Raw genomic sequence first — 13,534 nt, 5'->3', positions numbered from 1 at the left:
AGAAACTGGGTAGCCATAATCACATAGACTAAGCCTATTAATTTGAATTGGTCGAGTATCTGGATCAGTATACATGAGAAGCGTTAAGATTCGCGCCGGATCTCTAGTCGATTGTTCGATCCTATCTGTAACCGGAAATTAAGCTATGCTTGCAATTATCCCTGGCTCGACTTTATCCCGGGAAGTTGACCACTTGAGCGGATTTTTCGGGGGACAGCATAGTTAACAGCTGCGACAGATTCCTTTGAGCCCCTGTCCTGTGCTCAATGGACATCCGGCGATGGTTTAATAATTTAATTTTTCACCACCCGCTTTATTCTTTTTCGGTGCACCCAACGTGGCCAGGAATTCATTGGCGTCCATCGGCAGCAGCTATATTCCATTTATACAGGCGGGCTGCTGTCCGTGGATAGAGCCGGTTCCGACTGGTCCTGCCTCTGACCGAGAGCATTGAGGCCCAGGCAAGCAGAAACTTGGCAAACAAAACCGGATGCGTGGGCAAAGGATCTGGGGGACGTCTTCAAGTTTAAGTTGCCCGGAAATTGTCTGTTGTAGCGATATCCTGCAGCGTTTTTATATTCGCGTTATGAACTTGTGCCCATCCGGGAATTTCTGTGCGTGTGTTTGAGTTTGGATGGATTAATAGCAGCAACGTCTGCCGCACGCGCTGACCCCAATGAAAGCTCCTCGGTCCTGAATGCGCCTCCTGCCCGGGCCACTTCCTCACCTTTAGCTTCATCATGATCATCATAATTTTCTCCACTTTTTTCCCAACTCTGCTGGTGTCTTTTAGCCTTGTCCGTTTGTTTGTTTGTTTCGTTTTTCCCTCCTTTCACCGTGTGCGTGTCTTGCGAAAGTTTTAATTAATTTTCATATTTTGCGCAGGGGAAGTGTCCGAGTGAGGAGATGCGGCCAAATGCCCTGGGGAGTTTTCCGAAAGCGAAATTTCCCTTTTGGCCAGCGAGAGAACTGGACATGTTCATCTGAGCCTTGATCTATTTCAGTTTGTTAGTTTTGCCATAAATGGAATTCAGACGATAAGTTGGTTAATCGAACACATACAATTTTTTATTAATTTATTAAAATTAATCATCAAATAAAACTTTTGTAATACTCAAAAATGAACTACCAAGAATTTAAGATATCTCTTTACCCACTTTTTTTCTTTCATTTGATTCTAATTGGTTACTAGTCTGTTTCTGAGTAGTGTTAATACAATTAGTTATTAAGGGGTTTTGAACGATGCCTTAAATAGAAAAGCTAAAACGTGTGGTTACTTATTTTTATGCTACTCTGACTCTGCCTGGAATTTGGTTAGCAGCTTCCCAGGAACGTGATCATCCTCTCAAGAGCTGCTGAAATTGCTGCCAACAATGGTGAAATCTAGCAGAGCAAAACGGATGTTCATTTGGCATTTGGCTCCCACACACACTTTCCGGATGCCAACGGCCAAGGAATGTTTCCGGAATTATTTATCGAAGCGAATGCAGCCGAGGTGCACATTAAATGTCAAAATTTATAAGCACAACGCACTGACTCCGAAATCTCTTTGCGTTTGCCTGCTGCGTTACTGTTGTCGTCGAGGTGCACTTTATGACGGCTCCTTAGCCACATTTGGGATTGTGCTGGGTCGTCGTGAAAAGACCCATCTAGGTTGGGCGTTCGGTTGGCTGGACAGCTTTATCTGCGGCGAAAGTGGCTGATATTTCAGGGAGGAGAACGGCGATGCAGTGCACACACATTTTCGTCTTCTATTTTACAGCTGTACAGTGGGCATGCACTTGAAGGTGTGTTTCGATTTCTTAACCCTTTTTTAGTAAATCGAAATATCCACTTTTTAATGTGTGCCCTCGAATATTAATACAGCAATTTGTATAATTTCTTCATGAAGCTTGATAGATTTTATATTGCACAGATATTTAACAACATATTTAAAGAAAAGTCGAAATGTTCTTATAAACACCATACTTTGCTCCATCCCAACGTAGGACAACAATTTTAGTTATTCATTTCTTGCAATCAATTTTCTGACCATCTCCGTTCGATTTCATTGGATTTGAACTTGGAACGGGTGTTTGTGGCTTGAATTCGTTTCCACGCGGGAACTCAGCGCCATTTCCATTTTTCATCCCTCACACTTGTCTTGCTGCGATGATCGCAGCGCTTTTGTCGTCATCAGACGGGCATCCTCGTCCTCATCGCCAACCCATTCGCATCCCAAAGTCGCTGTCCTGGCCATTGTCGTTCATCCTGCGTCCTTATCGTTCAGACTCTTGCAAGCCGCCGCTGACTCTAAATAATCCTTTCCATGCGACACAAAAAATAAAGGAACACACACAGAACAGTGGCAGCCGCCGCAGATGAGACGAGTTCGCCGGCGGATGGGCATTGCGAGAGGGGGGCTGTAAAATCCAAGTTAGTGCGCATAAATCAAGCCTTTAAAACGTGCCTCGCAACCGAAATGTCCGCCAAGGAAGGATGCAACCCACCGCCACCCACGGGTCCACCCACCATCACCGCCCACCACCACCACCCTAGACCACCCACTCCGCAGCTGCTCCACTCTTCCGTAGCCACAACGTCGTCGCAGCCATCGACGTTGGCCCAGAAGTTGTGGTTGTGGTGGTTCAGTTTTCCGTATGCAATTTTATGCAACTGTGGCACATCCGCCTCTTTTTCCATGGAATAGCCGTCCTTCCATCTCCAACCGACATGAGATACCCACCCACCCAGCCTGTGGTCGCATGTCTGAAATTGTTTACAACTGCATAAAATTTATAATCTTGAAGAATTTATATATTTATTTATTTCGAGCCGTTCATTACTACGCAGGAGGAGCAGGGGCACCAAATCGGGAACATTCAACATATGGATCGCAGGGCGTTGGGCGCAGGAGTAGCAAGTGAGCAAATTTAGACGCACCAATTTTGTTAATTGGATATTTTTCAGCGCTAGAAACCATAAAGCCTGACAAATTAAATAAGGATTTGCTCACGAAGATATGATTTTACTTTTTGATTTGCCGTAATTATTACTGAAGCGTTTGCAATATGCAGACAAAGCTCTGCCCTCTCAGGGCTTAAATTTTAATTAAATTTCGTTTGCGCATTGCCGGGGGAATTGCAAACAGTGCAGAGACAGAACACTTTGCTATGATAAATTACAAAAATAATTACAAATATCAATGCAAAGCAAACAAAATGCCACAAAGTCCCACAACACGCAACATCAACACATCTTAGGTGTAAATCCAATAGTAATTGAATTTCTTTGAAAAGGTTCAAATGAAATTGTCAATTTCCAAAAGCACTCGAAAGTCAATTATTTCAATTCAATTAACAAAAAATTGTGTTAGCTTATTCTGTGTGACCAAAGAAAATCACACACCAAATGGCAAGATATCAATGGCCCTTTCGAGACAACAAACCAACCAACAAACCAAGCAACAAACCAACTGTTAACTGTGAAAATGCAGTGAAATTGCAAGAAGTAGTAGGACAGTGCTTCAAAATTTTGGCCCCTTTCACTTCTTCGCCGAGTCCGAATGCAGTGGGGCATATTTGCAGTCCGTTTGGATCATTTCCATGACGAAAACGAAAGTGAAGACAAATGAAAGTCGTGCGAGGGAATACATTAAAATGAGACTTCCTTTGACCGGGTAGGAAGTGACAGCCCGCTCCCTGCTTTATAAATATTCATGCAGTGAACTTATGTATATATCTGGATCCATAACATTTCGTAACCCCATAGGACTCAAGAAATGTAGGTGAAATGTGAATTGTGAGGTTGGGAGTTAAAGGGAGTGCTTTTGCATATCAATGCGGATTTAGGAGGTCGATGGAAGTGCTTCCTATCGTAAATAGTACATATATTTTTGGTCAGAATCACATAATAGTAGAGTTGTCCGTATTAGCGTCGTGATCTCAGAAACTATTTAAGAACGTTAGGATTAGGCAGATTCCCATTTCTATAAATATGCAATGTCTACTTTAAAATGGCCCTGTCATTTATTAACTTTGATATCCTTTTTGGTAGTTCGTGACTCATCCTTTTGTTAAATCCATTTGCACCTGGCTGAGCCTCCAAACATTTGCATCTGTCATTACTCTGGCTGGGTCAAGCGGGCGGTGCTGGGTGCTCTGGCTTCAATCGGTTTTATGGAATCATAAAAGTAATTAATTGATATATGCGTTCTGGCGTAATTGCCCAGCCAGTGGGAGTGCGAGGGCAAAGTGCGGAGATAAAGAGCACCGTGAATACGAACAAAAATATGCAAGGGGATGCGTAATGAAAGCATTGCAATTTTTCAGCTTTTTGCCGCCACTTTACCCCATAATCCCCCAAGAGGCCAAGGCCACTGGAACCGCGTTCGAGAACGGATGCGGATGCTGATTCGGATCCGTGTTCGTGGTCCGGGGCCCGTTACGGATATTACGTAATGAAAGTTAACAATTACGCCCCCGTGCGTGGGCTTCAATTAAATTTTTGAGTTGTGGCCGTTTTTATTGTAACTGATAATAGCATTGTAATGACACTCGGACACCCCGGCCAGTCCTGCGTCTCCAGGTCGCCACATGGAGTTAAGCGGACATCCCCGTCGTTGCTGCATTCCAGCATTTTAATTATCCCATTGTGTGGCATGTGAATGCGGATGGTTGCAGGGTTGGCCAGGCCATATTGAATTGCATGTGGCGTGAAATTGCCGAGAAATCGGGCAAACAAAAATCTCAGAAATGTTCAGCGTTAATGGCTGTGAGATCGATTTGGAACCGCAGAATCCCCAGCCGTGAATGGCGTGGATTTAAATTAGCGCCGGTGGGAATTGGGCGAATGTGGATTCGAGCCACCATTCCAACCACCAGTTGAGGATTGGCTGGCAACCATGGGTGACGCATTTCCGCTGGGCATAAGGCTGTTATCAACAATTAATTAAATAAAGGCATGATCATTAGGCCACGATTTGTGGGGCGTTTCCGCTTCCGCAAAGAGCTGACCCCAACACCCACGTTACCACAATATTCCGCACACACACACACATATGTAGCACTTTACCCAAAAGGCTACAGTTCGGGCGGATAGCTTCAAAACTCCGGCAATTCACACTCAGATCAAAATATTGTTGTTTCGTAAAATAGTTACTTGGAGTTAGCGTTTTAGATTGCAGGATACAGCTTTTAAAACAGACAAGAAAGCTGGCTTTAACGTATCTACGCATATACAACCTGGCAGTAATTAAAATTAAAAAATTCTATAAACATGAACCAATTAGCCCATTATTTCATGTTTCGTTACTCGAAACGAACTACGAACTTCGTAGGCACCAAATGACAACTGTCAACAAAATGCTGGCCTCTGTAACTTGCTTTTAATATCGCTAGTTGTTTTGCATTCCGTTCAAACCGTAATAATTATCACCGTACCGACTTTGTTAAGCTCAGAAGAATAATAATTTATTCTGCGTGTACCAAAATAGGTGGCAATGAGCTCCCCCACATGCACATCGCCTTTGGTCGGCCATGGTTGCCTCCTGTTGGCGTGGGCATTGGTTGTGTTTGCTGCTGCTGCTCCTCCGGCTGCTGCGTTTCTTGGTGCCCGGGCCATATCATCATTATTGTTGTTACTGCCGACTGTGATTTGTTGGCATCGTTACTGTTGTCGCTCTCAGCAAACTGGGCATAAATCGTGCACACCTACATTATGTTGCGATAAATCTGTAATGACCAGAACAGACCAACCGACCAACCATCCAGCCAACCGAGACCATATAGTCATCCAAACAACTGGACAGCACCAGTAGGTCATGTGAGTGTGCGCTCAAGTTAATTTGCGTGTGTTTAAATGTGCGTAATTATTGTTTATCTACCATGCCATACAATTTAACCGCAGTCGGGGTTTTTATATCGATTGCAATCTATTGAAATATTTCAAATGAACGGGAGTACAAGCCAATTAAAAGGCGAGTATCAGTGTGTTTGGCTGGAAAGAGGAATAGTGTTACTTTACCGGAAGTTGTGTGGCACAATAACCAGGATTGAACTAACTCAAAGTTCAACGAGTTTGTTTTTAAAACGAGAGTAGTTATACTTACATCCAGGTACTTTTAGTGTCAATTTACGCACGAAACTTTTCGATATTCCGCGAATTAACTTCTAACGATTAAATAATATCTTATGGTATAAAAGTTTTAGTAAATACTATACTAAATTTAATGAGAAACCAAGGCTCAGTTGACGTTTGCATTGTCATTGAATTGTGAGGGGAATGGCATTCGCCAGCCTCGCAGTCAGTTTAAAGTAATTAAGTTATTTTGTCTTGGACGTTGGCCCAGAGATTTCAACTTTTTTATCATGTCCCTGTTAGCAAGCGTACGTTGATTACGCTGCACATTAATTTAACCATTCCATTCTGGCATTTTATTACGCGATCGGCTGGCAGGGGCTCCAAGTACTACCCCCTATCAATTGCAACTTTAATAAACTCTGTGCTCAAATTATATTTACGAGGGTCACAAAGTGCGGAAAAATTGACGCGGAGTGGCAGTTTGGTAGGCAGCATATTTCGCCAATGTGCCCAAGAAGATACGCTGCCATGTCTGTCACTGTTCAAGTGCACTGAAAAAATTTCTAGCAACTAGTACATTGAAAATATGTAGTATATCTTACTAGTATATTATGTACTTGGTGTGCTTAAGTATTCCCATTTTCCGTTATATATATGATGTGCATGTATTCAATGAGAAAGAATGATTGCTTTTAGCTAGTTATTAAATTTAAATGATTGTAAACTCTACTCAAATTCTGCTTCTCATTTCTTTTTTTCTCTGTAAATATGGGGCACCATTAAGCTCCATTTTGATACTTAAAACTTTGCGGCATTGCTGCTTGTGGCAGCCGCAGCAGCAGCAACATCCGCAGCTGCAGCTGCAGCAGCAACTCCAACGACGACAGCAACTACAACTCGCGCCCAGCGAAAGGCGACGTAATTTTTAATAGTTTCGCAATTAAATCGTAAAATTTAACAACTTTGCGCACTTCTTAACGAAATTGCGCAGCCAGCGAAACTGACACTGATGCATTTCCGGTTAGCCAGCAGGACTACGGGGACGTGGAGGGGGTAAGCGGCGTAGGGAGTGGCAAACTGCATTGCGCTTAATGAGAAAATTTCGCCCGAAAAAACTTTTTTACCCCACGCGCTTTTCATGCTGTTTGCGTTGATGCGTTGTTTGCTTGTTTGTTTGTTGCTGTCGCTGCTCAACTTTTAACTTTCGCTTTCACATCTTTATTTTCGAATTACTTTGCTGCTACGCTTACGTATTTTTAAACAAGCGCCACATTAATTATTTCACTCCAACAAAACAGAGTTGAAAACACTGAAGAAACTTGTAGTTTTTTGCTGTTCATGAATCAAATTGAAAATTTACATCAAAAGTCGAAGGAAAATTAGACATTTATATTTTACTTACTTATTATATTGTAGCGGATGGATTTAACAATATTTTCAATTGAACACTAAATTCTCCATGTTTTTGCTCGCAGTAAGCATTGTTACGCCTATCAGAATTAGTCTGAAAAGCACAAAGTCCATATGTAGAAACTAAGTAACAAGGTGCCCGTTGAAAAGTCCAAGGAAATGAGCCAAATCAGCAAACTAACCCACATAAGCCGCATAAGCCAAAACAATCAGTCGGACGGGAGTGATGAGGATAAGTTTCGCCGTGCGAATTTTCCGGTTTACCCAAAACCGCTACCTGATCGAGATTTGAGCTACAAAGCTGACGAAAATGAGTTCACAATGGTGGAGAAGGCGTCCTTGCGGAATGCCTGGCGTTTAATTGAGCCATTTCAGCGCCGATTTGGCAAGGAAAATTTTTACAGGTATTCTGCACTGATTTGACTTACTAGCTCACATCTCATTTGAGCGACCTAGTTTCCTTACGAGGAACGAGGATCTCATAAACTTTTTCAGGAAAGATGGAAAGATTAACCTGAGTAAGCTGCACGGGCATGCCATGGCAATGATGAAGCTGATGTCAAAGCTGGTCCAAACACTGGATTGCAATCTAGCTTTCCGCTTGGCCTTGGATGAGAATCTTCCCACACATCTGAAGAATGGCATCGATCCGGATTATATGAGGGTAATTATTTTTTTAAACACTCATGCACTTTCAGTAAAATCAGGAAATCCAATTTAAGAGTGAATACTTGTGAGGGTTTTACACTTTTGTTTCAATGTTTCCTTCTTCTCCTTAAATTAAATTCAAGATGCTGGCCACCGCACTGAAGAGTTATATCCTTGCGTCTTCCGTTATCGAAAATCACAACTCATGTTCACTAAGCAATGGTCTGGCCCGTCTGGTGGAGATCGTCGGTGAGTACGCCGTTGTGGATGAGGCTAGAAAAAGAGCCATGTCCACTGCCCTTAGGACGACTGTTGACGATGCTGGCAATCGCATTGTCAAGGTTGCTTTAGGCACTTAAACGGGAACAAAAATAATGTAAATACCTATATTGTACAGACATTGCTTGCAGTAAAAAGAAAATTAAAATGTGAATTCGAATTTATGAGCTTACTATTGTACTTCTTAAGAGAAATCATATTGCATGAAAGGAAAAATTTCAAATGCAAGCTATTTAATTTTACCAATAGTGTGGTAGATGTTTTGGTAGAATGTTTTGGAAATTTTGAAATTTTAAAAATGTAGAAAGAAACGATAGATTTTGTTAGAACCCTTGATTTAAGCCAATCCTTGGTTTTCCATACTTTGCCCCAGACTCAGATTGCCTTGCATCCCTGGACAAAGGAAACGAGATTTTTTTTGGAAATCTCCCCGTGCCATGCATCACAGAGGGACCGTTGCGAATTGGCAACTAATCTAAGGCCTCCGCACTCGCATGCATATAAATCCAGCAACCACAGACAGATTTTGCCACAGTTACAGGCGGTGACCGGGCAGGCACCTCAAATTAAATTAAGCCATAATTTATTTCCCATGGAGACGGGCGAGGAGACACCAGCCCACAGAGCTCAAAATTCAAATGCCCAACAAAAATATGGCACTAAGAGCTGCTGCTTCTGCAGCGGTTAAAACACGCACACACACAAAGACACTCGGGGAAACGAGGAGCCAGCTGAGAGGAGGATTTATTGGAATTCCATCAATGGCGAGGCAGGAACTCCTCTGTTCCCGATTCGCATGGCAGGCATCCCACTGTGACCAGCACGAACTCTAACTGCAGGACATGCTTTGGACATCAGTGATGCGAAGTGGCGACTACGAAAGGAAGCTGACCGGAAGGACAGCAAATAGCAATCTCGCTAACCTTTTCAAAAACGTGCAACATGAATGTACTATGTGTACATTGAAACGAATTTGAATATCATATGATTATCATCATGAAGTAATCTTTACTGATGTTCAAGGATCGCTCCTCCCCAACACCTTTTGATCAACTGTCTGTGCTTAAAAAAAGGACTAAATTAATTTTGAGTTTCAAGGTAAATTTAACTGATATACGCAGTTCGACTTTAACCATAATCAATAGCCAGACGTTTGGACGTCACCTCCGATTAGAAGTGCAAGCCTTTCCTTTCGGAGGAGGGGATTCGGACAGGAGGGAACTTTGTGACCCGCAGGAGGCACGGGATTGGCACGACGAGGGACTTTGGCACGGATGGCTCATCATAAATACAAAGCAGGCCGGCGCTTTGTCAGGCATCCTTCGACACTTTTATTGGCCCGGTCTGTCGGGGTGGACTGCTGGCCATTCTGCAGGAGAATCCCCCATTTCCTGGGAAGGGGTGGCCGTCATCGATATGCCAGCAGCATCCTGCACTTGCCGCTGCTCCTTGCTATTTCGCCCCCGGATCCGCCGCCTCCGGCTTTTTCCTGCTAGCTCTGGACCTGCTCTTTGTGCCAGGCAAATGAAATTGAAAATTTTTATGATGCCAACACCAGGGTAGCAAATAGAATGTTGAAAATTTAAGCAGCTGCATAAAGCTGGTTAATCCGCCAGCTGATTAAGACGAGATTGAGCAGCGCCCGGGGTCGGACACCTCTTGACATTAATGGCGAAGTCAAAGCCAAAGTCTGTATAATTTTTATGACCACCGATGGGCTACACGTGCTGCTCGAAAATGTTTATGGCGCCCACTGTGGAAACTGGAAGCTGTGGAAAAGTGCAGCTCGAATATTTTCTAGGGCGGAACTCTTGAGCTAAACGAGTTAGCATTTCGGGGCGAAGGGCGTTCAGAAAAGTAGCTGGCAAGTAACAAGCTTAACCGCAAAAGTTTTAAATAAACTTTTGTTGTTGTTGTTCCTGGCAAAAATATATTTGCAGAATGCGTCCACGCGAGCGGCATAACTATAACTTCCGATTCCGTTGGCTGGCTTTGGCTGGGAATGTAAATGGGTGTGTGGATGGGCCGTGGGACCCGCTGCCTTGTAATACAGTTAAATATAAATTCAAAAAATATATACGAGTGTGCGGGGCAGTTTGGCGAAAGCAACTTTGTTTGCCACTATTTTCCTTGTCGGTTTTTACTTTTTACTTTCTGCTTTTTCGCCTTGGCCATCTTTTTCTGCTCTTCTCGGCCGCTTTTTTTTCCCAGGCTTTCGTTACTTATGCAATTTGCATGAGGCGGCAAACACCCACGAACAACTAACAAGTCTGCTATGCAACAACAGCAACATCGGGCGCAACAACAACAACAATGGGAGACGCAGGCAAACTTCCGCCTGATGAATAAGTGTCTCACGCCCCCGCCTCTTCCCCAGTGGGCGTGGCCGTGTTTGCTCCATGTTTAGTTTGTTTAACTGTACGCAGCGCACAACAATAATAAAAACAGCTTCCTAATTGAGAAAATAAAAATCAACAGCAAGGATAACTGCCTGAGCGACGACAATGGGCAGAACTCTGTCAAAATAAAGTTCATATTTCCTTTAACAACAACTCATGACGAGCTCATCTAGTTTTTTTTTTTTTTTAAATTTCTATAAATACTCCCAGCTTCTATTGTAAATTTCTACCTCCAATATAAGTAACTCCCAACAGCTTTTTACAGAAATTGTAGTGCGGATTTGTCTAAATTTTTACCATTCATTAAAAGTTAGCAGCCGCCAGGTGGCGTGTGAGTGCAAAATGACTCGTTGCACTTCTATTAGCACGAGAACGGGTATTTAATGGTTAAGGTACTGCGTTTATTCTTGTTTTTGTCTTAATTCGAACCACAGCAATATTCAATATTTATAGATTTATATTTATATACTATTCCTAACAAGCTACTTTTAATAAGGTGTAAAGTTAACTTGGGAGGGTAACGCTTTAACGGAAAAAGCTGGTATATAAGCTGCACCCAGCTTGTCCATCTCATTTAACCCATTGTACAAATGTGGGGAAACGGCAGCTTCAGGATGAAAAGGATCTGCAGCTGGAGCTGCAACTGCGGCGCGTTGAAGCCGCATTCTGGCATAAATTTAACGCCGCACAAGTCGGACTTCCGGTCAGAGCGACCGCCATGTTGTTATGCATGCAGTCTGCGCCTGCAAAAATGCAGTTTAACCGAAAGAATGAAACGGGAGCTGGGCCAACCCAACGGCTACAAAAGGACTGAGCACCAGGCACCAAGCACCACTGGACCAGAGCGCTTCCAAATGATGTTATAGCAACGCTGATAGCCAAACGAGGGGTGCGGACCCATATTAATTTCTGCTATCTCGGCGACGCTTTACATGCGTACTGCAAATGCTGTTGTGCGCGCAGTTCTGGCAATAAATTTGATTTGTTTAGCAATTTGTTGCATATCGCATTGCGCATACGCCCTGTACATCCATCTCGCCGTCCGCCGCTGTCGTCATCGCTCTAGCCTTCAGTCGCTTTAACGATGAATAACGCTCTTTTCTGGTTTTCCCCTTGTTTTTGTTCCGCCACCAGCCAGTCGTCTATTTGTTGTTCGGTGTTTTCATGTTCCGGGTACATGCGACATTTTATCCACTCCCATTGGCAATAATTTATATTGAAATGTCAGTGCAACTGCTGCAGTCTCTCAATCTGAATAGAGGGTGTGATTGCATTAGTTGCCAGTACCGCATTTAATATTTGGCCAAAGTTATTACGCGTCGCGAAAAGTAAATTAACTTTTGGCCGCAGTGCTATTTTATTAAAAAGAGAATATTGTAAATGGTCTGAATGGGCCATAGATTTCAGTCTGCCCTTCTCGATTGGTGACACTTGCAACCAACTAGCCCGGGCCCTTTAAGTATCCCTTAGCACGCTATCGATGAAAGTTGGTGGCATCTTTGCGTGCACTTTATAATTAATAACAATTTAGCATGCACTTAATTTTAATTATTACTCAATTAGGTCAGCGCCATTATAATTTAAGCACCCGGCACACTGCAGATAATTAAGAGAGGGCGAAATTAAACAATTTCCAGCCCCGCGAATGAAGTTCTGCCAACGAGACACAACGCTCCGCGACTTGGCTTCGTCCTTTTCCGGAGTGGCGCCTCCGTGTTTCCGTTCTGTCTGTGGGCTAGGTCATTAGGGATGGTTTGTGTGTAAATTTGATTTCACAACATTTTCTCAGTGCGTCGCTCCAACTTTCGGCCTTTACGATGCACATAAATATTACGACCAAGTTCAAGTTGTAAATAGTTGACAAACTCGGCTATCCGTCGAACCCAAACCATAATAGAGTGGTGATGGGGAGCATTTTATAAGTGCCCGAACTAAAGGACATTCGAAAGATAGTTATTCAGCCCTCAAAAGCAAACGCATTAAAGGTATGCATAAAAAATACAGTTTTCCAAATGACACACATTTTTCACACTATTTTCTTTAAGAAGTGTACCAATTTCCAACTTTCAAATCCGTATAGAATTTCTGCTTTCATTACATTTAACACTCAACCAGACGTCAAAGAAATATCTGGGGAACATGCATCCCTAGACGCTGTGATCTATAATTCCATTAATTTTTGTGCAAGGTGTTCCAATTGAAACCGACCAGAGATGGAAGCAATTTGAATGTCATTAGGTGGACCCACGCACGGCGCAGCCACCCAGAAAGCGAGGCTAAGTAAGACACAAACAAAAAGACATTCGACTCCATATCTGATTGAATAATAATGAGTGCTTAAGGATTTAATGCGCTCCCGGCAGCTGCTGAGCCCCAGACATCGACTTCCACTTGGGAACAGACATGTAGGAAACAAAGCTTGAAATAAAATAGCGCTCTAGTTGATTGCACCGACTTATAGATACCCAGTACGTGGTAGGTACCACCCCAAAAGGTGCATAAGTCACCCATTTTGACTTAGTGGTAAAGTAATGTGATATAATTCATAAAAATGATTACAATTTATATAATTTTATAAATATATTAAGCCATCTAAAACTTGTTAAGGATTGAGATAGTAGAAGGGTATAAACAGCCAACCGAGACAGTATACCTAATTCTTTTCCGCCACTTTGTTGACACCGGCATAGTCAATGGGGAATTCCTTTCGGCTGATGCTGATTGCCAAAAAAGATAAA

General features: G+C 42.9%; 1 protein-coding gene across 3 annotated transcripts, besides 1 other annotated feature; it reads left to right on the top strand.

Moving 5' to 3' along the window:
• The first annotated feature begins 3,901 nt into the window (after window positions 1-3,901).
• Window positions 3,902-3,934: a mobile genetic element.
• Window positions 3,935-7,553: 3,619 nt separating this feature from the next.
• glob2 (globin 2) lies at window positions 7,554-10,471 on the top strand. Of its 3 annotated transcripts, NM_001275392.2 has the most exons (4): window positions 7,554-7,874; window positions 7,927-8,134; window positions 8,262-8,367; window positions 8,771-10,471. In NM_001275392.2, the coding sequence occupies exons 1-4, from the start codon at window positions 7,630-7,632 to the stop codon at window positions 8,869-8,871; spliced, it is 660 nt and encodes a 219-aa protein (NP_001262321.1). In that variant the 5' UTR covers window positions 7,554-7,629; the 3' UTR covers window positions 8,872-10,471. The 3 variants fall into 3 exon arrangements, with proteins under 3 accessions (NP_001262321.1, NP_001262322.1, NP_649669.3); NM_001275393.1 differs by lacking the exon at window positions 8,771-10,471 and having other exon boundaries at window positions 7,966-8,134; window positions 8,262-8,555; NM_141412.3 differs by lacking the exon at window positions 8,771-10,471 and having other exon boundaries at window positions 8,262-8,555.
• Window positions 10,472-13,534: the final 3,063 nt, after the last annotated feature.

This window comes from Drosophila melanogaster, chromosome 3R (assembly GCF_000001215.4).
Source record: "Drosophila melanogaster chromosome 3R".
In the NCBI taxonomy this organism is placed as follows: domain Eukaryota; kingdom Metazoa; phylum Arthropoda; class Insecta; order Diptera; family Drosophilidae; genus Drosophila; species Drosophila melanogaster.
Note: the sequence above shows the minus strand (reverse complement) of the source record. Positions and strands in the feature narration are given on the sequence as shown.